This window comes from Camelus dromedarius, chromosome 21 (assembly GCF_036321535.1).
Source record: "Camelus dromedarius isolate mCamDro1 chromosome 21, mCamDro1.pat, whole genome shotgun sequence".
Lineage (NCBI taxonomy): Eukaryota > Metazoa > Chordata > Mammalia > Artiodactyla > Camelidae > Camelus > Camelus dromedarius.
In genome coordinates, this window is record NC_087456.1 from 37569820 (window position 1) to 37592297 (window position 22478).

General features: G+C 61.5%; 2 protein-coding genes across 2 annotated transcripts; both read left to right on the forward strand.

The window, feature by feature from the left end:
• The first annotated feature begins 638 nt into the window (after positions 1 to 638).
• Positions 639 to 15167, forward strand: RNPEP (arginyl aminopeptidase). The gene is made up of 11 exons (XM_064477332.1): positions 639 to 1116; positions 3762 to 3899; positions 4211 to 4359; positions 8495 to 8611; positions 9009 to 9244; positions 10750 to 10863; positions 11514 to 11626; positions 11710 to 11818; positions 12666 to 12890; positions 13709 to 13851; positions 14657 to 15167. The coding sequence occupies exons 1-11, from the start codon at positions 676 to 678 to the stop codon at positions 14813 to 14815; spliced, it is 1944 nt and encodes a 647-aa protein (XP_064333402.1). The 5' UTR covers positions 639 to 675; the 3' UTR covers positions 14816 to 15167.
• A 2593-nt stretch (positions 15168 to 17760) lies between these two features.
• Positions 17761 to 21717, forward strand: ELF3 (E74 like ETS transcription factor 3). Its single transcript, XM_031438295.2, has 9 exons — positions 17761 to 17875; positions 18262 to 18432; positions 18661 to 18882; positions 19004 to 19099; positions 19204 to 19323; positions 19459 to 19548; positions 19692 to 19808; positions 20298 to 20493; positions 20967 to 21717. Exons 2-9 carry the CDS (start codon positions 18270 to 18272, stop codon positions 21079 to 21081), a joined length of 1119 nt encoding a protein of 372 aa, XP_031294155.1. The 5' UTR covers positions 17761 to 17875; positions 18262 to 18269; the 3' UTR covers positions 21082 to 21717.
• The last annotated feature ends 761 nt before the right edge of the window (positions 21718 to 22478 follow it).

Consider the following 22478-nt stretch of genomic DNA (forward strand, 5'->3'; position numbering starts at 1 on the left):
GGCAGGTGTGGATTCCGTGCTGTTTCCCAGGTGTGTTTAGACACAGGACACAGTGGACTCGAGAGACTGGTATAATTCCTCCTGTTGCACGGTGCCAAAGGCTGGGAAAGAGTCCCCTTTCTTGGGGGAGGTTTGCCCAAGGCGACAAGGCCCCAACAATTGGCCGAGTGCGAGCGTACGATCTGAAACCCAGACCCCTGCAATCCGGGCTCGGTGCGGCCAGCCTGGAGTCAGACGCGGGGATGAATTCGGACAGAGGTGGACCCAATTATCCCACCCACACTGTCCAAATCCTGCGGTGCGGGCAGAGCTGGGAGGGGGGCTCTGGGGAATCAGGAGGAGGGGGGCTCTGGGGAATCAGGAGGAGGGGCGAGGCCCGGCCTGTTTCAGGGCGTGGCCTGCGGGCGCTGGGGGCGTGGTCTGAGGGGCGGGGCCTGCGGCGGGCCCAGGGCTGTGGCGGGGGTGGGTGGGGGCGAGGTCTGCACAACGGCGCCCGGGGCCCTAGCGAGCAGCCTCGCTTGGTCTGCGCTTAGGAGCGGGGCCTGCGCTGAGGGAAAGGGCTGTGGCGGGAGGGCGGGGTCTGCCCAGCGGCCGAGGAGCGGAGGGGCGGGGCCTGTGGGCGGGGCGGTGGCGGGGCGGGGCCTGCGGCCGCCCGGGCGTTGGCTGCGCTGGGCGATGGCGGGCGGCGGGACCGGAGCTGGCGGGCGGGTGCTGCGCTCGGCGCTGGCCGAGGACGTGGCGTCGGCCTCCAACTTCCGCGCCTTCGAGCTGCTGCACCTGCACCTGGACCTGCGGGTCGAGTTCGGGCCTCCCGGGCCGGGCCCGGGCAGCCGCGGGCTGAACGGCTCGGCGGTGCTGGAGCTGCGCTGCCTCGAGCCCGGCGGCGCCGCGGAGCTGCGGCTGGACTCGCACCCGTGCGTGGAGGTGACGGCGGCGGCGCTGCGGCGGGGTCCGCGGGGCGCGGGGCAGCCGGAGCCGGAGCCCGAGCCGGTGCCGGTGAGCACGCGGCCCTTCTCGCACTACGGCCAGGCGCTGTGCGTGCACTTCCCGCAGCCGTGTGGCGCCGGCGAGCGCGTGCGTGTGCAGCTCACCTACCACGTCGGCGAGGGACCCGGGGTGAGTGTTCCCTCCCCGCGCCCCTCCTCCGGCCAGCCCTGGTCCAGACGCCCCCTGTGCCCCGTCACCGCACCGCCTTCCCTGGCCCGCCTGTGCCCCAGGAGGCCACCGCACGCTCCCGGCTCCCTGGACCGCCAAGGTTCAGGAAGTGAGCTTAGGGCTGTCAGGGCCCGGCCGGGTGGTGAGCCTCTTCCTTCTGCTCTGCGGAGGCCCTGCCGGCGCGGGCTCGTTGCCCCGTGCTGACTCAGCCCTTTGTTCCAGGTGCCCTTCCAGGGCGTCGGGCTGAGACGGCTCTGAAACCGGCCAGTTAGTGCTTCCTCTCACGAAGTCCTGGCTTTGGTGCACAGAAGGATTTGAGTAAAAGTGAGAGCTGGAATTAGGCTTCTTGGCTTTGTCACTGCTGGTTGACTCTTAAGTCTTAACCGGGAGGAAATCAGAAGGGAAAAGATGTGCCTGCGTCCCTGAGAGTCGCAGAGTCCTTCTCACGAGAGTCCTGGCGCAGCTGCCAGTCCTTTCCTGGGTAGGGTGGGCTCCGAGGCTCACAGCTGGTGCCTGCCTACCCTTGGCATTTGCTGCTCTGGTAGCATTTCCCCTTTTGCTGTTGGAAGTTGCTCAAGAGGGCAGTTCTGTCTCCGTCTCTCACCATTCTGGAAATAAATGAACTACAAAGGAAAAACCCAGGGACCACTAGGGTGACATGACATCTGGGACCGTGTTTGCTCTGTTATGTTCTGGTTCCTGGTTTGAGGCAGAGATTAAATAGGATAACTGGAAAATTTTGGCCCCTCCTGAATTTGTCTGCTAGAAGTGGCACCCCAAATTAAATATCCAAACTACATAGCTTTTTGAAATATATATATATTTTTAGGTTTATTTATTTTTAGTGGAGGTACTGGGGATTGAACCCAGGACGTCATGCACACATTTCTACCACTGAGCTATACCCTCCCTGCCACCTTGCCCCAAACTGCATAGCTTTCCTTTCAGACATGATGGCAGAGATCCATGCTTGACAAAGCACTGCCCTTCGCCCTGTGCAGGTCTCCACTGACGGCCTTGCACCTGCTCCTTCTCGTTGCCACCATCCTACTGAGGGCGCTCACCTCCACCTCAGGTCGCACCTCCACCCAGACGTGGACTCTGTAGTGTATGTCCCGCTAGCCTCCTCCAGACTAAAACAAAAACAGACAAAACTCAAGCAGAGATGATGAGTAAGGAGTCATGGTGGAGGGGATGGTGGTCAGTCTTTATGGACATGAGTCTGACAGAAGTTACAGGAGCTGTCTTTGTTCTGTCTAATGCAGAGCCTGGCACCTCATGGGGTTCTGCAAGTGTTCACTTTTATTGCCAGCTTGCTACAGTCTTTGCCATTAATAGGATTAAAAGTAAATTTTTTTCAGGGGGAGGTAATTAGGTTTACTTACTTATTTATTTAATGGAGGCACTGGGGATTGAACTCAGGATCTCATGCATGCTAAGCATGTGCTCTACCACTGAGCTGGACCCTCCACACTAGGATTTTTTTTTAACAGAAAAACTGAGCAGGTAGTACAGAGTTCCCCAAGCCCCCTCCACACACAGTTTCTGCTTTGTTAGTTTTACAGTAGGATGCATTTGTTACAGTTGTTGGGCCAGTTTTGATACCTTGGTATTAACTAGAGTCTACAGTGTCTTCGGATTTCCTTAGTTTTTAACTAGTGTATTTCTGCACCAAGATCCTGTCCAGAAATCCACAGGCCGTTCAGCCACCACGTGTCCTCAGGCTCCTCTTGGCTGTGGCGGCTTCTCAGACCTCCCTGTGTGGGTGACCTTGGTAGTTTCAAGGAGTGGGGTGCCCCTCTTTTGGAATTTGCCTGATGTTTTTCTCGTGATTAGATATGGGGTTATGGGGTTGGTTGGTTGGTTTGTAATAGACTATTTTTTAGAGCAGTTTTGGTTTCCCAGCAAAATTGAATGGAAGTTCACAGAGATAAGGGCCATTTTTGTAATGTGTTGAGGGCTCGTAGTGTCAGTGTGACTTGTGACGGCTGTGTTGACCTCTGGCCACCTGGCTGAGGTAGGGCTTGTTGGGTTTCTCCACTGAGATGTTACTCTCTCTCCCCATCTTTCCGTCTGTACTGGACTCTGGAAGGAGACACACACACACACACACGCACACACACACACACACACACACACACGACCAGAGAAAAACCCAGCATCCCAGTGTGCCTCCCTTATGCTTCTTAAAAATCAGTCTCAGATGTCTCTGTGTTCAGAGTCCTTCATCCCACCTGACCAGGTGCACCTCCCACCTCTGTATGGGGCCACATCCCTCCTCACCTTCCTCATGATGCTGCCCGCCTCCCGGAGGACGTCCTCTGCCTTCCTGTCCAGCCACCTCAGTCCTGTCCACTTTCCAAGGCCCAGCCAGGGAGTTTTGCTTCCCTTGAGACCCTCCTGGAATCCTCTGACTCTTCTCCAAACTCTAGGCAGCATGTGGGGCTGACATATATCCTCACCCCCACAGTTGTGTCTGTTCTCCAGGGGAACTCCTTTTCGCCATTGGCAGAATTTGGGTACCTGAGAGTCTCCTGTCCAGCCAGCGCCTCCCTCCAGCTGCACTGGGCTCACGCAGGTGTCTGAATGTTCTCGCCTCCTCTCAGGTTTGCTGGTTGGCCCCGGAGCAGACGGCAGGAAAGAAGCCCTTCGTCTACACCCAGGGTCAGGCCGTCCTGAACCGTGCCTTCTTTCCTTGCTTCGACACCCCTGCAGTGAAGTTCAGATACTCTGCTATTGTGGAGGTGAGGGGCCGAGGGCGGGTGTCCCTGTCCCTGGGGTTGAAATGATCGTTTCAGACCTGCCGGGCCTCGTTTCAGTTAGTAGTGTACTCCCCGCCCAGGGGGCCTCTGGGAACCTCCTCCACCTGCAGAAATTGTATCTGTGCTCAGTCCCATCAGGTTAGCCCAAGTTCAGTTTCATGAAGCCTTCGTGCTTCCCAAGGTGGACTGCAGGTCACCGTCAGCACCATGCAGGTGGCGGACCTGCTGCCCTTCCAGCTCAGCAAAAGCAGACTCTGTCCAGGTGAGGTCGCCTAAGGTTTCTCTGTTGTCAGGTCCCAGACGGCTTCACCGCTGTGATGAGTGCTAACACCTGGGAGGAGAGAGGTCCAAATAAGTTCTTCTTCCAGATGTGTCATCCCATCCCCTCCTACCTGGTAGCTCTGGCCGTTGGAGATCTGGTTTCGGCCGATGTTGGACCCAGGTAGGAGACCAGGCCCCTGCAGGCAAGACTGGACTGCCCTCCGAGGCACGGAGGCCTCTGACCGGTCCCCGGGCCTGCCGGGGTGGTTCTCGGGGAGGAGCCTCCCGAGCCCAGGGCCTTTGTGCGGCACAGCACGCCCCTCCCCTGTAGTCCCCGCGCCCCCCCCCCCCCCAGCCCCGTTCTCACCCTGCATCTGTGCTGAGCAGGCTCTCCTGGGCCATCTCACAGAGGCAGATTGGAGCTCGGGCAGTAGTTCAGGAGAGCGACCTTTGTTGGTACCTTTAAGTTCTAAATCACCTTCTTGCAACCATATTTGTTTTTTGTGTTTGAACCAAATCTCGTTTTCTCTGGCACTTAATTCCTAGAACACGTGGCCTTGACTTCACGGTCCGCCTGGACAGGAGCGTGGTGGCTCCCATCCCTCTGCTCCGATGCAGAAGCCTGAGCCTGTGGTGACAGGTCCCTCACTGCAGCAGGGGATGGGGTTAGCGGAGATAAATAAGGATTTTTTAAGGTTTCCCAAGAAGAGAAATTTGACCAGGAGTGCAGCTGTTTCCCACTGTTGTCTTTTTTTTTTAGCTAATAGACTTTATTTTTTAGAGCAGTTTCAGGTTCACAGCAGAATTGAGCAGAAAATACAGAGTGCACATAGCCCTCCCCACCCACACATGTGTACTCCCCACCCTCAGCGTCGCTCATCCGTGTGGCACGTTTGGTACAGTCGCTGAACCAACACGGGCACGTTCTTATCGACCAAAGTCCACAGTTGACATTAGGCCCACTGTTGTCTTCTCTCCCCGCTTAACCTGGTGCAAACAGGAAGCTGTCCTCCCCGCCAGGCTCTGAGCTCCCCGACACACAGGGTCTGTTGCTAGCCTCTGGCTTTGAGCCAGGCGTAGCAGCATCCCCTGCATCGTGGTCCTCTGTCCGCGGGTCAGAGAGTGATCAGTGTGGCTGCGGTGGTGTCTGCTTCCAGCCACACACTCAGAAGAGAACCAGTCCGGAGAGAGAAGGTCCCTTTCCTGGTGGACAGGGTATAGGTGCCCAGAGGCACGTCAGCTGCCAGGAAACCGGACGAGCAGAGGAATGATCTTAGGGTGCTTACTCTCGCTACGGTTCTGTGAGTAACAGGATGAGCTCCTGGTGGAAATGAGGGAGCAGTGGTTTCTGAACACACCAGGCCACCGCACTTTATGTGAATCCTCTGTGCAAAAGTGAAGACAGTAGGTCAATCCAGGGACAGAACCTGGGTAACGGGCCTGATAGCCTACCCCTTCCCCCGTCAGGTGGACGGTCCTCGCCCCCCGGGTGGGTCACATCGTAGGGTCTTATGGGGGTTTGTGAAGCAGGAGGGTCTCCTGGCAAAGCAGGCCCCCAGTTTCAGTCCCTGTTGCCACAGGAGGAGAATCCTGGGAGAAGAGATGGGTGAACGTTCCCCACCGGCCTCCTGTATGTTACCTTTTTTAATCCTCACAAAGCCGTGGGAGGTGCTGTCTCCAGTTTGCAGATGAGCAGACGGAGGCTTTGGTGAGAAGGTGTGAGCACCACCACGGGGCTGGTGGGACTGGGATTCAGATTCCAGGGTTTCTCCTGCAAACCCAGTGCTTTTCGCTCTAGAATCCTGGCGGTGAGATTCCAGGCTGACTGCGAGCGTACTAATTGCTTCCGATGGCATCCACGTTCTGGGGTGGGGGGTTGTCTGGGTCCCCGCTTGCCTGGCCTTGATGCTCTCGCTGCCGATGGCCGGCACGCTGGGCCGGGGACTTGGCTAACTGCGGGCCCGCGGGTGGCGGTGCGGCTCGCAGGGCGGCTCCCGCAGGCCTGCTCTGGCGCCCTTCCTCCACGCAGGCCTCCCGGGTTCGGGCTGGCCTGGGCCTTCTCCACCCCCACCTCCTCCCCCGACTCACGCCGGGTCCCTGGGCCGGGACACGGGCGTCGCTGAGGACTGGGCTGGATCAGGAACTCGTGACAGCTTGGCCCTGCAGCCCTCTGAACCCCTGCTGGCCTCTGCCCTGTGGCAGCCCCACTCCCACCAGCTCCCTGTCCCCGCCCCTCACACCCTGGGCAGCCGGCCTCTCCTGCCTGGCTTCCGTCCTGCCCAGGCGTGACTGGTCATCTCTCAGCGACGCCCAGGCCCCGTGCTGTGTCCTGCTGCTGTGCGTCTGGCCGGGGTCCTGCAGCCCCCTCCCTGCTCTGCGCCGGGGGGTTGGAGAGAGGGAGACTGCGCACGCCCTGGGACGGAAGGGCAGGCAGCGGAGACACTGGAGAGGTTTCCGAGGGGCACGCGGCAGATGCAGTCTTCACCTCACCCTGCCCCGTGGCTCAGCAGGCCTCCCACCTCCCTAAATGGAGACTTGACCCAGGTCCTCAGGGCTCCGGTTCCGACCCCGGCCCACACGCCAGGCGGCTGGTTTTGTCTCTGCTCTGTTGGGACCTTCAGTCTGTTAGGGACGATTGTGTCCTGCACACCCAAGGTCCTCATGGTCTGCTCTCGTCCTCCCTTCCCTCTGGATTCTGATGAGGGCCCTTCCTTCCTTCTGTTCGGGCCAAATCTTTTCATCTGAGCTGTTGATCAACCATCACTTACCCTCTGTTCAAACCTGCAGCCCAACTGCCTCTTCCCTTTCAGCCCCTGAGCATGACGTCTCGTAGCTCTGAAAAAAGCACAAAACACACCCAAAACCTCACTGAGCCCACGTTCCGCTCTGGCCTGTGCTCACCCCCTCTCCCCACTTCCACCCATTGGAGTCCAGCCCTCTGCCTCACTGACTGTCCTGGACTGAGGGCATGTGGACGCCTGGTGGACACAGGACAGCCCTTCTGCCCTGCGCCTCACCTGCCTCTGTCCACCTACCTCTGCCTCCGTGATGCGGCCGTCCTGGTTGTGGTCTCCTTGCGGGTCTCCTCCGTCCACCCCCGAGTGTGGGTGCCCCATGGGGCCTGCCCTCGCCCCCCCTGCTTGTCCTGGGGAAGCTCACGCCCTGTTGTCATTGGCCTGGTTTCTGTGTCCTGCGGCCACAGTGATCACCCCCGAATGTGTCACACAGCACTTGAAGCCCCGTGTGACCCGAGCTTGTCGGCCTCTCCCACCCCCAGCCCGCCTTTCCCTCACCCCATCTTCCCGTGTCCTGGCCTCACACCAGCCCACCTTGCCGTGTGTCCCTCGATTAGGGATGTCCATGTGAGGACCGGCCCACTGAGCATCTGGGGCCTTGGCTGGATGTGGGCTTCAGCTGCAGGGCCCGGAGTCCGCGGGTGGTCTTGGTCCCTCCCATCCCCTTTCAGCCTTGACTTTCTGTCGGACTGGACCCTCTTCATTCCTCCCACCCCTTACCTTTGTTTTCTCATCTTTTTGCTCTGAAAATATCATGATTAACATTTTTTTAATGGAGGCACTGGGGATTGAACCCAGGACCTCATGCACGCTAAGCGCACACTCTAATGTGGAGCTGTTCCCAACCCCCTCTCATAATTGAACATTTCTGATCGGAAGTTGGGAGAGTGATGCACTGAATACCTGTCTGCCCGGCCACGTTGCCGGATTAGTTCCAGCTTTGTGTGCGTTTGCTTTTGTTTCACTGGACCGTTAGGTGAACCAGCCTGCTTCTCCAAGGAGCGAGGCACTCTCCCTCATGGCCGCAGGACCACCGGGGCACCTGAGACAGTTAATGCTTTTCTATCAGCATTAACTGGATTATCTCTAAAGTTTCTTTCAATTCCAGAGGTTAGGTCGTGAAAGTCTTTTCACATTGCGGGGAAGTGAGGTAAACCGGTGTCTCCTCCGCCAGCCACTGTGGGAAGCAGGGCTTCCGCACCCTCCTCCTCTCTTCACCGTGCCTCCCACAGATGAGGAGACTGAGGCCTGGAGGGCTGTGTAGCTTTTGCAAGGCTGCGGTCAGTGTTGGTGTCGTAGGGCAGGCAGGCCACCACCCTGGGCTGGCCTAGGGTCCTCTGGCCCCTCAGGTGTGGTGCGCTCTCCAGGTCGGTGTGGGTGGCTGGCCTCTCCTGTCCCCGGGGATGGCCGCAGTGTCACGGTCGTCGGCCTGGTGTGAGATGGAGGCCAGTTTCTGCAGGTGCTGCCGGGGCTGGTCCCCGCCATGAGCACAGCACCCCTTCTCTGCACCCTCGTGTCCAGGAGCCGGGTGTGGGCTGAGCCCTGCCTCATCGCGGCCGCCAAGGCGGAGTACGACGGGGTGATAGAGGAGTTTTTGGCAACGGGAGAGAAGCTTTTCGGACCCTACGTTTGGGGCAGGTGTGGTGTCACGTGGATCTGATGTCTCTGTGGTTGAACTGAGCGGCTCCCCCATGCTGGGCAGGGCCAGGGAGGGGGAGGAGACAATCCAGGCCCTGCTGGTGGAGTTGTGGTCCGGGGAGGGGCTCGGGGAGGCGGGCTGTGGGTGCGGGGAAGGTGCCTGGGGTTTGCTGTCGGGGGGTTGACTGATGTGACCTCCCGCTGCAGGAACAGCCCCACACCCCGTTCCCTCTCTGCCATCTTCCGACCCGAGGTCCCCAAGGCCCTACTGGGCCCCAGGGAGCCGGGGTGACAGGGCTGACCATGTCCCCATCGGGCAGGCCGGGCCCACGCCCTGGGCGGAGGCGGGGTGGCCCTGGAGCTGCCTGTGACCTCCCATGGCCTCCTGCTCCGGCAGGTATGATGTGCTCTTCATGCCCCCGTCTTTCCCATTTGGGGGCATGGAGAACCCCTGCCTGACCTTCGTCACCCCCTGCCTGCTGGCGGGCGACCGCTCCCTGGCCGACGTCATCATCCATGAGGTGTCCCACAGCTGGTTTGGGAACCTGGTCACCAACGCCAACTGGGGGGAGTTCTGGCTGAATGAGGGCTTCACCATGTACGCCCAGAGGAGGATCTCCACCACCCTCTTCGGTGAGCCCCTCCTCGGACCTGCCTCCCACCCCCGGCCTGCGAGGCTGGCACTGTCTCCTTGTGGGGTTTGGGGGTCCGAGTGAGCGTGGAGGGAGGCGGTGGGAGTGCAGAGAGCTGGGGGAGAGGCCCGGGGCTGACTCGAGACCAAAGTTCTGCCTGAACGGATCCCCCTGACTGCCTGTCACTAGTCGGGAGCTGCGGGGAGAGGGCAGCCCAAAGTGGACAGTTGTCTCCAAGAACACCAGGGAAGGTGCCTCTGTGGTGCTGAAGCCACTGGGTGCCCTGTTCTCCCTAAACGGCCGACACCTGGCAGAGCCGCCGGGCTGTTCACCCGGACGCCAGCTCATTCTGTGAGTGATCCCGGGAGCGCTGTGAGCCTTCCCCGCCACGGGCACCTGCGTGCCCGCTGGGCACCGGGCCCGCTGCTTGCCGACTCTGCGGCAGCCGTGGGGAGCGGGTCTAGCTGCTTCTGTTACACGCGGCTCACCGTGACTCTACGAAGCGCGCCCCAGCTGCGGGGCAGGCGAGGACACAACTCAGGTTGAGCCCAGCTCTGCTTCTCAAGTGCAGCCTCACCGCCGTCTAGAATGAAAACCCACCGCGTGTCAGGTGCTTTAGCAACGTGGCAGCTGTAGTCTCTGATTTCTCTGCCCACGTGGAAAAGGGCACACAGAACATTGACCTGTAACCTTACCATGCAGAGATAGTCAGTGGATGTCCGTTCAGACGTTCTTCTGTGTTTGTGAATCGTCAGACCATACACGGTTTTACAACTGCCTTTTCTCCCGAACTTAATGAAGTTGGACGTTTCCCCAGGTCATTACGTTCTCTTCTGCAGCTGCGAAGCATGGACACTTTGTATTTATTCGCTCTCCAGTTGTTAGGTTGTGTTCAGTTTTCCAATGAAATAGTGTTCGGACAAACATCTTTACGTTCGTCTTAGGCTATTTCAATAAAAAGAAATTCCTAGAAACATATGTCAGGACCCGAACACTTCAAAGGCTTTTTGGCACACATTGTTCCTGCTTCCCAGGAAGTGTGTCGAGATGTCTCGCTCCAGCCAGAGCCCTTGTGAGTGTCTGAGGCAGCCGCTGAGAGTCCTGCAGGCAGATGTTTCTGTCCACTGTGCAGATGAGGGAACCGAGGCTGAGCGGGGTCAGGTCGCTTGCCCAGAGTCAGGGCATCTTGAGAGTGACAGTGGCTGGTTCACGTCTGTCCCTTCCCCTCGCCGCCCCCTCAGTGACTATTAGAGCTGGAGGGAGGCGGCCCGGGAGAGTCTTGGATGACGTTTCTCCAGTCTGAGAGGAAGTTGGGGTAAACACTCTGCTTGTGGAAGATCAGTTACTGTCTCTAAAAAGGAGAACACGTTGCTGGGGAAGGCCGCAGTCGGAGGGAGAGGTGTGGTGGGGGAGCCTGGGCCCCACCTGCCCACCCGTGGTCCCCACTTCTTGGGGCCACGCAGGAGGACGTTCCTGGGGTGGCACCAGCCGCTGTCTCCTGCGCAGGGGCCGCGTACACCTGCTTGGAAGCCGCGACGGGGCGGGCTCTGCTTCGGCAGCACATGGACCTAACGGGCGAGGACCACCCACTGAACAAGCTGCGGGTGAAGATAGAGCCAGGTGGGTTGGGGTGGGGCCTCCGTCAGGTTCAGCTTCTCATGTGCTCTGAGCACACGGATGCTGGCCTTCGAGGGAGGAGCCCCTGCAGTGACTCCGCGGGTCTGGGTCCCCGTCCCTCTTGGGCTGTTTCCGCCCCACCCCCACCGTCCTGTTATCCTTACTGGGCGGAGGGGTGACTGAGCGCCAGAAGAGCTCAGTGACTTGTCCAAGGTCATGAATTTCTGTTTCCTAACATTTTTTGTTAGTTCCACATGTGACTGACTTAAATGTTTTTGTGCAGTTGAAGCTCACGTGCCGGGCGCTGCCGACTCTGAGCGGGAACTTCTTTCTTTAGGCGGGTAGTTGGTGGGTGTCGGTCTAGAACGCCTGTAGAACCCCCGCGGCTCCAGGAGGGCGGCTGCGCGTCCGTGAGACCAGCGGGGCTGGAGGAGGCGCAGGGCTGAAGGAGCCCACCTAGCACAGCGCCCTCGGGGATGAGGGAACGCCGCCGGGGCCCCAGGGCTGCCTTCTCCGTCCTCTTGTTGGGTGTCTCGAAGGGCCTGGAGCGAAGCCCAGCTGGGTCTGGAGACTTTCCTGGCCTCGCTGTCCCTGGGAAGCAAAGCTCCCGGCTCTCCCGAGGCTGCTCTTTGCATCTGGATCTCTCCCTGCAGGTGTTGACCCGGACGATACGTACAATGAGACCCCCTATGAGAAAGGCTTCTGCTTCGTCTCCTACCTGGCCCACCTGGTGGGCGACCAGGGCCAGTTTGACGGCTTCCTCAAGGTGCAGTCAGCTCAGAGGGGAGGGGAGCAGGGGGGAGGAGGGGCCTGCGGACCGGGCGCCCGAACACGCCTCCCTCCTCACAGGCCTACGTGGATGAATTTAAATTCCAAAGTATCTTAGCCGATGACTTTCTTGACTTCTACTTGGAATATTTCCCTGAGCTGAAGAAAAAGGGGGTGGATTCCATCCCAGGTGAGCAGAGGAACTGGCTTGTAGGTTATCGTCGAGGGAGGGTCTGACTCACGCTCGGGGAGACCTGGTGCCAGGGGTGGGGGTCTGGATAGTGGCACTTTGGGGCCAACGTGGGGTCTTGGGCTCTGTTCAACACGAAGAGCTTTGCTCACCTCTTCCACTTCCCCGTCTCTGGACACACGTGGTCATTGTGTCACAGTGCTTCCTGAGGGAGGGTGGAGCGTGTCCTGTCCTGGGCCGCTCCATGGTTGGCTTGCCTGTTGGCTCCCCAGCCGCCTGGGGTCGGGCCAGCCTGCTGGCACTGCCCTCTGGTTGTAGTTGTGGGTCTGCAGCTCGTGACATGTAAGTTGCTGAGTGTCTACTACACATGAGGCCGTGCGCTAAACTCTTACTGTGCGTTTAATCCTCACAACTGCCAGCCACGCCAGGGCCTCTCACCCCAAGGCACAGAGAGGGCCATCACGTGCCCACGGCTCCCAGCTGGTCGGGCAGAGCAGGGGCAGGACCCCAGGCAGCGGGGCCTGGAGCCCAGGGGCATTGGCACCGGGCGGTTCTGGGCAGCAGAGCTGGGCCGCACCCGTGCCGTGGTCCTGATGCACCAAGATGACTGGGGGCCCAGGACACCCTCACAGTGGAAGGGGCAGTGGGGTCCACTGAGACAGTGTAGGCATCGCTGTAAGCAGGACCCCGCAGAGCGGGTGGCTGTGTAGGAAGCAGTGTAAGTTCTAGAGGGAGCCTTTGGGATGTGGAGAGGCAGGCAGAGGGTGAGGTCCTGGGAGCTGCTGGGGCGAGTTGCCCTGGAGCTGGCTGCCGGGAACTCTGGCCTCTCTCCCCTCCTGCCAAACAGGACTTGAGTTTGATCGCTGGCTGAACACCCCGGGCTGGCCCCCCTACCTCCCTGACCTCTCTCCCGGGGACTCCCTCATGAGGCCGGCTGACGAGCTGGCCCAGCTGTGGGCGACCGCGGAGCTAGACCAGAGGGCCATCGACGCTGTGTCCATCTCTGCCTGGAAGACCTACCAGCTGGTTTACTTCCTGGATAAGGTTCTCCAGAAGTCCCCTCTCCCCGCCGGTGAGAAAGAGTGGATTGTTTCTTCAGCGGTGAATCGGGCCCCTGGCATGCACAGCTTTACATCAGGGGCTGGAGGGAGACAGGCTCCTCCGCAGGTGGCTGTGGGTGGGAGTAGGGGGTGGGCAGAGGCCCTCGGCAAGGAGCGTGTCCGAGCAGGGAGGGTGTAGCTCAGTGGTAGAGTGCGTGCTTAGCGTGGACGAGGTCCTGGGTTCAACCCCCAGTTCTTCTGTAAAGAGGGGAGATACCCTCGGCTTCTGCAGGTGGTCCTTCTAAGTGCCTCGTGTCTGCTAGGGCACGTGACCCTTGTGACCACTCTGGGTGCTGCGACTGTGACCCCCGGGCTGGAGGGAGAGCCCAGACACAGACCACGCAGCCAGCAGCTGTGGGGCTGGGGCCTGGAGCCACTTGGCTGAAGCTCTTAAACACTAACGCTCACTTCTGCTCCACCAGAAGTAATACTCACCAAGGAGTGAATTCTAAAAAACGGTTAGAAAAAACCAAGGTGACTTTCAGCAGGTTGCTGGTGGGAGGAAAATTGGGGCAGGATATTTTAGAGGGACACACGAGCTTTAATCTGGGAAGGAAGACAGGGTGATGGCAGAAGATATGTAGTAATACGAAGGGAAGTTTGGTGGAAGAACCTTAGGAATCACGGCAAGTGTGGGACAAGGTCACCGTTTCAGGCATAAAGGGGCGAGTAGGGTGGGTGGTCGGAAGCCTCCTTGAAGTTTCTGCTGGTGCCCTCAGAGGGCCTTGGGCAGACACCGGCCTTCTCAGCTCTGCCAGGAAGTCGTTAACAACCTGTTTCTTTTCTCCAGGGAACGTGAAAAGACTTGGAGAGACATATGCAAAGGTCTCAAATTCCCAGAACGCAGAGCTCCGGCTGCGATGGGGCCAGATTGTCCTTAAGAACGACCACCAGGAGGATTTCTGGAAAGTGAAGGAATTCCTGCAGAGCCAGGTGGGTGCCCCCACCTACGGGTCCCCCTGGGCACATGGCCGGGAGCAGTGGTCCTGTGGGTGGGGCTGCCCTAGGGGAGAGGAGCCACAGCCTGGGAACTTTCTGCAGATCAGCTGGCGAGGCCCAAGGGGAAGGAGCCGGTTGGCGCTGACCCGAGGCTGGGAGGGCTGGAGAGGGAGGGTCATGGGTGAGCGGTGCTGGTCTCTGGGGAGAGGCCGGGACTAGCTGAATGCAGGGGAGATTACAGGCTCCTGCTCCTGGGGAGGGGCCTGCCCAGCTCTCCGGATGAGCATCCGGAGATTCCAGAGCAGGGTGGGAGCCGGGCTGCGGATGAAGCGGCGTTCAGATTCCCACACTTGCTCACAGGCACCTGTTCACAGGTCTCCTCCGGCCTCTGGGGGTTAGGACCTTACGGGGTGGCTGTGCAAACGTGTGGATTTTCCAATGCTTGGCTGCCGCAGGACCTCATGCGGTCCTGTGTTGGGGGCTGTGGCCTCTCCTGCCTGCTGTTGACTTGCTGGCTGACCACTTACAGCTTTCTGAGAGTTTGGGGTCTCTCCCACGTGCCAAGCCCCCTAAACTGGTTTTGTCGAGCGTAGACCTCCCCAGGCAGGGGAGTGCTGAGACGTCCGTGCGGGTCTTCGGCCTCCAAGGAGATCCCAGGACGCTGGTCTTCGCGTCTGGGAAGCTCCTTGCTCCAGCGCTGGCACCCGTATCCCTTTTGGCACATGACCACGACGGTCCAGGAGCGCAGTGCTGGGGCGCAGACCCCGGGTGGGCTGACGGCTGTGCACGCCTCTTGCAGGGGAAGCAGAAGTACACCCTCCCGCTGTACCACGCCATGATGCGGGGCGGCGAGGCCGCCCGGGCCCTGGCCAAGGAGACCTTTGCTGCCACTGCCTCCCAGCTCCACAGCAACGTGGTCCACTACGTGCAGCAGATCGTGGCGCCCACGGGCACTTAGAGGCCCCCGCGACGGCCTCTGCCTCGGCCGACTTGGCAGCCCTGCAGCCATAGCTCCCGGTGCTGGGTCTCACCAGCTTCGCGAGTTCACAGCCCCGGGATAGGCAGCCTGTTCCCTGGGCCTCTGCTCCGACCTGAGACCAGGGGACCGCCTGGGGCAGTTCCCTCGGGCAGGCCCGGCCGCTGGCGCTGTCAGGGGCCGTCTCCCCCCCACCTGGGTCTCAGGAGGAGCAAGAAGGATTTTCTTTTCTTTTTCTTTTTCTTTTTGCTGATCCTCTCAGTGCTGTGCAAAGCGCTGCATTCCTTTTTGAGGTTTAATCATGCTTTTAATAAATATTTTTGAGTGAAAAGTCTTTAAGTGACTGTGAACTTCGTTCTCCCCGGTTCCCCTCTGCTGGCCAGTGTTCTGAGCAGGTCAGTGGGAAAGACCCAGAGGATGGTGGTGTCTCCGTGTTCTAGGGAGCAGGGGGCTGGAGGAGGTGGGGTCCCACCAGCGCACGTGCACATGAGGAGCAGCGTGGGTCAGGCAGGCTTTGCGGGGAGAGCACACAGGAGCTGTGCCTGCGCTCTCGAGACGCTCAGCCTGCAGCCCTGCACCCCTTCCTTCTCCCTTTGCTGCAAATAAACTGCCTTGGCAAGTTCTCCCCACAGCCTCTCAGCACCCCTGCAGCTTCCCCAGTCCCCACCCAGGTCCTGGGTGACTGTCAGTCGTGTGGGGAGACACGGAGTCTGCTCAGAACTTGGCCTCAAGTTCTGATTTCCTGGTTTCCACATGGGGACCTAAGCGTTCAAGATGAGTGTGGGGTGTGGAGTGAGGGGGTGCTGCAAAGTATGTAAATGTATTTCAGTTGCTTTTCCTAAACATGGGGCACCTGGAACCAGTCCCCCTTGTGCTCTGTCCTGGTTTCGAGGTGGTCAGCACAGGTCTCCCCTCCCCTGCACAGGGTCTGGGAGCGAGGACCCCATGGCAGGTGGTGGGCGTCCCCAGCACAGAGGGCCCTGGGACGCTGACAGCAAACCGTCTCTGTGGCTCGTCGGGGCTGCTCCCCGCTACAGGATACAGGCAAGGACTGTTCAGGGCTGTCTGGACACCTCCCTGCTGCCTACTGGGCATCCTTTCTGGTTCTGTATCAGCCAGGCTGTGCGGAGGAGCCCAGCAGCAGTGAAGGGGCCACTGTGGGAGCCCTTCCTCTGCGGGAACCTGGAGTCTAGTTTCACAGCTGGGGGTCCTGAGCGGTGCCGCCTGCCCACTCACCACCAGTGTCACCCGACAGTCCTGTGCCACTGTGGGAGGGGGTCCTGGGAGCCCCTCCTCCTGCCCCCCTCACCCCAAGGCCCTGACCTCAGGCTCCCCCGACCTGCCGCACTGATCCCTGGAGGAGAGGCAGGCCCAGGGGAGCCCCTCTCCGCTCCACCTGCCCCGCGAGGTCCCGCGAAGCCAGGCTGCTGCCAGCCTTTCTCCCGGTCCTCTCCGCGTCCCTCTCCCCGGCCCGGCCTCCGCCAGGCACTCTCCGCAGGCCAGGGAGCACGTGAGCTGTCCCAGGGCTGGACCGGTTCTCCCGCATTCCAGGGCGAGGGGCTGGGCAGAGGGCGGCGCCGAGGGCCCAGGGGAAGGGGCCCTGGACTTGGTGCCCTCTGCAGAGCACCCAGCAACCTCAGGGGGTTAAAGGAAGGGGGCTCTGGGTGGGGTCATCTTTCACTCAGGAGGCTGAGTATGGCCAGGGGCCCAGGACTGCGGCATGAACGAAGGGGGCAGGGAAAGAGAAAGTCAGACCCTGCGTCTTTGATGCGTTAAAAAAAACGAGATCTGGAAGCGATCTGGGGGACTTGTCTTCAGGGAGGGAAGCTGAAGAGACCCCAGGATCCGTCTCCACCGTCCTGGGCCACCCACATACAGGGTCTCCTGGTCTCAAGGACACGTCCTTGCGTTTGGTGCTGAGTTCACGGAGAGGACCCGGCAGGGAGGGTCACCTTGCCCGTAGGGAGACACAGGAGGGACTTCTGTCTCAGCCCCACCACTTAACTAGCTCCTTGTGGCCGGGGCAAGTCACTCAGCTCCTCACCTGTGAGATGGGGAAAGCCACACATTCCCAGCAGGTTCTGGTGAGGGTCAGGCGGAGACCTTGCGTCTGACCGCTAGAGGGCAGCAGGCAGGTGCTGGTGGAGATTAGATGAGGCCAGACATGGGGGAAAACACATCTACGTGGGTTGCATCCCAGCCAGTAGCCCTGGCATGGGGGGCTTCCTCGGGGCTGGGAAGGACTTCTGAGCAGAGCCAGGTTGCCCCAGAGGTGGCTGCAGAACCCTCATGCTTGGATGGTGTCCGGCAGGCAAAGAATGGTGGGACCTTGCCAGCAAAGTAGATGCCAGCAGTGGGCCCTGTATCTTGGGACACTGGGGCCCTGGCGACGCTGGCAGGCCGCTCCCACCCAGCAGCCCAGGTGTCCAGAGCCCCGTCCGGCCTGAATCCTGGGGTGGGAAAATCCCCAAACCTCCATGTCTTCTCTCTCTGCGGGGCCCCCTTATCCTCACACCTGCAGGCAAATGGGGGCCAGTAGCTTCCCTGACCCAGTTCTGACCCAGATCCCCACCTGCCCTCCCCGCAGCAGCCCATCCCTGGCCTGGCCCCCCTGAGGAATTTCCTGAGCCAGAGGGTGGCCGAAAGAGCAGATGCCCACCCAGTGGCTCTGCGCCACCCGCCCAGGCCACTGCCCTGTGCCCAACCCCAGAGGGTGCGGATGACAGACTCTGACAATCATTAAACCAGCCCGGCCTGATTTCCCAGCACCAAGGCCTGGATCCCAGCCAAGTGGCACAAAGTATGCAAATCACCTGGGGCCGGGAGCTCCGTCTAGAGGCCAGGAAATCCCCTCGACCAATGAGCCAGCGGCTCAGGTTACCGGGCGCCTATAAAGCCTGGGCGCGGGGCGGGGCGCCGAAGCTCCTGCTTAGGGCGCTGCGGCCAGAGCCTTGGCGCGGCCTGGGAGCTCTCCTCCTGGATTTCTCCCGCCTGCTGCCCCTTAACCTGCCTGCCGGCCACACCCTCACCCGCTGCTGCTCGGTAGGACTGCAGCCGGGCCTTGGAGCCTGGGAGGGGCTGGTGGATGTGTTTGGAACCTGCCCTCCGCAGCTCTCTGCGGAGAGTCCCAAGCAGGAGTGCGGGCCAGGGTGGTGTTCTGAGGGCCTGAGAGGCCCGGGACTGTCCCTGAGAGGGACAGAGTGGCCATGACTGCCGGCCCCACTCATGGGCCCAGGTGGGCTGAGGAGGGAGCCCAGCGGGAGGCCTTGTGCCCCAACCCCTGGGTCTGAGAACCTGGAGAGGGTGTCTGAAGAGATGTTGACCTTGGCACCCTTGGAGTTACTCCTGCCCCAGGCTTGGCTGGAGCAGAACTGCCGGAGGGTAAGGGGAGGACCCTGGCCCTCACCTGCCTCGCCCTCCCTCCCCAGGTAGCCTCATGGCTGCGACCTGCGAGATTAGCAACGTTTTCAGCAACTACTTCAGTACGATGTACAGCTCCGAGGACCCCACTCTGGCCTCTGTTCCCCCTGCTGCCGCCTTGGGGGCCGATGACCTGGCACTGGCCTTGAGCAGCCCGCAGATGCCCCTGGAGGGCACAGGTGGGTCTCACGATAGGATGGGGCGTTGGGGGAGGGGAGACATCCGCCTGAGAGCCTGCTGACGAATGGAGGTCTGGCGGGGAGGAGGGCCGGGTGTGCTGTGAGAGGCTGGGGATTGGGGTTTGGGGGCTCCGACTGGGGAGGTGCTGGCCAGGGCGCTGTGAGCACGTGGGATTCCCTGCGGAACCCCTGCCGGGGCTGACCCATCGCTATGCCGGCCCCTTGCAGAGAAGGCCAGCTGGTCAGGGGAGCAGCCCCAGCTGTGGTCCAAGGCCCAGGTCCTGGACTGGATCAGCTACCAGGTGGAGAAGCACAAGTACGACGCCAGCACCATCGACCTGTCCCGCTGTGACATGGATGGGGCCGCACTCTGCCGCTGCGCCCCCGAGGAGCTGCGCCTCGTCTTCGGGCCCCTGGGAGACCAGCTCTACTCCCAGCTGTGGGACCTCAGTGAGTCCCCTCCTCGCTGCGGGAGGCTGCTGGAGGACCTGGAGCCCAGCCCCAGGGCGCAGCCTGGAGAGGCCCCGGGGGCAGGGAGGGAGCCAGTGGGCTCTGACCTCCTTCTTATCAGCTTCCAGCTTTCCTGACGAGCTCAGCTGGATCATGGAGCTGCTGGAGAAGGACAGCATGACCCTCCAGGAGCCCCTTGGGGACCAAGGCCCCTTTGGTGAGAGCCACTTCGTCACCCCTCCCCAGCCGTCCTGCCCCAGCTCTGCCTCACCCCCCAGCTGGAAAAGTCCCAGCACCGGCTGAACTTACCTCCTCCCCCAGAGCAGGGAAGCCCCTTCGCCCAGGAGATGCTGGAGGACTACAGACAGGCCAGCCCCTTCTACCCGGGCAGCTTCGGGGCGGGAGCCCCCTCCCCGGGCAGCTCCGAAGTCTCCACCACAGGTGAGCCCCTCCCCTGTCTGCCCCCAACCTCCCCTCCCCCAGATGCCCTGAGCCCTGCTCTCAGCACGAGAACTGGGCTTTCGGGCTGGGCAGTGGTACGGGCGGTGAGGGGCTCACTCTGACCCGTCTCCCCAGGGACAGGTACGTCTCAGAGCTCCCACGCCTCAGACTCCGGTGGAAGTGACGTGGACCTCGACGCCCCTGACACCAAGCTCTTCTCCGGAGGTGAGGGAGGGACCGCCGCGGGGGTCCAGTGCCCAGTGCCCAGGGGCTGGCCCTCCTCCCCTCTCAAGCGGGGTTTTCTTGGGGAGGGACTGTCCCCCAGTGCCCCCATCCCTCCCTCTCCTGACCTTCCTTGCCCCCCACAGATGGCTTACCTGACTGCAAGAAGGGGGACCTTAAGCATGGGAAGCGGAAACGGGGCCGGCCCCGAAAGCTGAGCAAAGAGTCCCGGGAGTGTGTGGAGAGCAAGAAGAACAAGCACGGTGAGCGGGGAGCCTCCCCCACCGGCCCTGCCCGCAGGCCTCGGGCCTCGGGGGGCCGCAGCCACCACAGCCTGCGGGAGGGTCCCCGCGGCTGCTTCCTGTGCTTGTGCACTCGTGGCCCCTTTGCTCCTTGGGGCTGTTCTTTCTGGAAGCTGCGCCCCGGCCCTCGAGCCTGGGCCGGCTCTGTGGTCCTGGGCCTGCGCCCTCCCCCCTTTGCTGCTGCGCTTGCTTCCAACCACGGCCTCCGACCGTGGGCCCCTCAGGGCGGTGCGGTGCTTCAGCCCCTCGCGTCCCAGCCAAGTGTTTGCTCCACATTTGAGTGTGTTAAGCCTCTGTGCTGTGTGAGACGTGGTCCTGCCCAGTGGGGGAGGGGAGGAGAGAGGTGGCCTTCCGCGGGCAGGGTACTGGGCTGGGCTGCGCTGGGCAGGGCCTGGGCTGTGGGGCGCGAGGGTGCCCTGGGCCGCTGACTGATGGCGCCTGGCCTGGCAGCCCCCAGGGGCACCCACCTGTGGGAGTTCATCCGAGACATCCTCATCCACCCCGAGCTCAACGAGGGCCTCATGAAGTGGGAGAACCGGCAGGAGGGTGTCTTCAAGTTCCTGCGCTCGGAGGCCGTGGCCCAGCTGTGGGGCCAGAAGAAGAAGAACAGCAGCATGACCTACGAGAAGCTGAGCAGGGCCATGAGGTGAGCGGCTCCGCGGGCCAGCCCCACTCCGCCCACGCGGGGAGTCTGGGCTCCACCTGCCCGAGGCCGGAGTGAGAACCTGGGAGGCAGCCGGCCGGCCCACGGCACATGCTGGGCCTGGCCTGACGACATCTCTTTGTATCGTCTGCAAGGCTCGTCCTGAGCGAGGCACTCGGTGGTGAACGGGCATCAGCCCGGATGCACACCAGACCTGCCTCTTCTCCCGAAGCAGCTGAGGTGCTTATCTTGGGACCTCAGCTTCCCCCCAGATCAACCTAGCTAAGGCCTCTTCCAGCCCTCACATCTGTGGTTTCATGGCAAGCCCTAGGACAGAAGCCAGGCAGGGCTGGGGGGTGCTCTGGACAAGTCTAGGTGGACGCTCCTCGCAGTTTCAGCAAGTGGGCCGGGCTGGAGCGCGGTGGGGCCGGTCACCTGAGGAGCCCTGGGCACCTCTGACCACCCCTCCCCCTCAGGTACTACTACAAACGGGAGATCCTGGAGCGGGTGGACGGCCGGCGACTCGTCTACAAGTTTGGCAAGAACTCCAGCGGCTGGAAGGAGGGGGAGGTGGCCGGGCGTCGGAACTGAGGCTCAGACCAGCCCTGCACCAAAGGCTCAGACTTGAGGCTGCAGCTCCTCTGGGGAGGCTGCCAGGCCGCCATTTGGGCGCGTGCCTTGTGCTGAGGAGAGACGTGGAGGTCCTGGCCTCCGGGCTGGCGGCCTCGCCCCTGTCCTCCTCTTGGAATCACAAGCCTGGGGTGTGAAGCGTGCCGAGCGAGCACCGACTGAAGCTGCGCCTGCGGCTCCTTCTGTCCGGGCTTGGCAGGCCCCTCCGGACGCCGCACTGGTGGAGGACCGTCCCTCCTACAGGGCTGCACCCAGCCGAGGAGGCCGGGGCCCTGGGGGCTCTGGGAGGGGCCCCTCTCTCTGGACTGGCTTTCTCCTCCCTGCTCAGTGCTCGGACTCTGCGGGCAGGGGTCAGAGTACTCCCTAATTTATGTGCTGTAAATACGGCAGATGTACACAGAGGTCTATTTTTTCTAAGACGTTCCCCTCCCCGCCCCTCCCCCACCCAGCGCCATGGTCACACTGACTGTTCTAGACCCCCGGCTGGGCCAGTGAGGGGCGGGGTGATGCCAGGACCCTCCAGGTGGAATCCTGGCTCCTTCCTCCTGTGAATGGGGGCAGAGACCTCCAATAAAGTGCCTTCGGGACTTTTTCTTACCTTTGTCTTAGCTACCTGTGTACTCAAGTCTGGAGCTCTGGATAAGATACGGGCCTGGGGTTAAGAGAGGGGACCAGGGCAGGGTCTGCTGTCCAGAGGTGAGGGCAGAGGTGGGTGTGCATGCCCCAGAACTGAGGGCCAGGGGCACAGACTGGCTGGCGGGGGCTGCGGGGGGAGCAGGGGAAAGGTGAGTCTGCTCGGGACCCGTCCTGCCGACTTGAGGCACCTGCTGGCCTCCCCGGGCCTGCCTCCCCCGCGAGGCTGGGTGTAGACCTGCGTGCTCTAAGAAGTCTGGAGCTGCATGTCCGGCCTTGTGGAGTGGACGCCTGTGCATTCCAGCCAGGTCAGCTGCAGGATAAACCCCAGCTTCACTGTTGGACATGAAACGGGAGATATGATCTTGTGGAGGGAAAACAGACAAAGCGAGAGAGGACTGGAGGAGGGACGGGGAGGAAGAGGTGTGGACAGCTCCGGCCACGCGGGCACTGCTCCGGACACGCTGCGCCCACGCGATCTGCCCGGGAGAGGAGACTCGCACCCCGTTCACACACGGAGGGAGGCGCGGCGGCCCCATGCCGAGCCGCATGTCTCCCTGGCGGCTTCTCCAGGGCTCAGGCTCTTCTCAAGGCATCCTCACAAATTCCAGAACTTCTGGGACTCTGTCGCCGCCTCCACAGGACGGTGCTCCAGGGCTCAGAGAGGACGGGGTATTGACGAGAGCTGTAGGCGAAGACCCTTGAGAAGAATGTCTCCCCGCCGA

What these genes read in the sequence shown, in the direction of transcription:
- RNPEP (XM_064477332.1), top strand. Translation starts at nt 676, where the DNA reads ATGGCGGGCGGCGGGACCGGAGCTGGCGGGCGGGTGCTGCGCTCGGCG. An exon ending in TCGGCCGATGTTGGACCCAG is followed by an intron (nt 4,360 to 8,494) that starts GTAGGAGACCAG and finishes CCTCGTGTCCAG; the next exon opens with GAGCCGGGTGTGGGCTGAGC. An exon ending in GGACCCTACGTTTGGGGCAG is followed by an intron (nt 8,612 to 9,008) that starts GTGTGGTGTCAC and finishes CTGCTCCGGCAG; the next exon opens with GTATGATGTGCTCTTCATGC.
- ELF3 (XM_031438295.2), top strand. Translation starts at nt 18,270, where the DNA reads ATGGCTGCGACCTGCGAGATTAGCAACGTTTTCAGCAACTACTTCAGT. An exon ending in GATGCCCCTGGAGGGCACAG is followed by an intron (nt 18,433 to 18,660) that starts GTGGGTCTCACG and finishes GGCCCCTTGCAG; the next exon opens with AGAAGGCCAGCTGGTCAGGG. An exon ending in GAGCAAGAAGAACAAGCACG is followed by an intron (nt 19,809 to 20,297) that starts GTGAGCGGGGAG and finishes CTGGCCTGGCAG; the next exon opens with CCCCCAGGGGCACCCACCTG.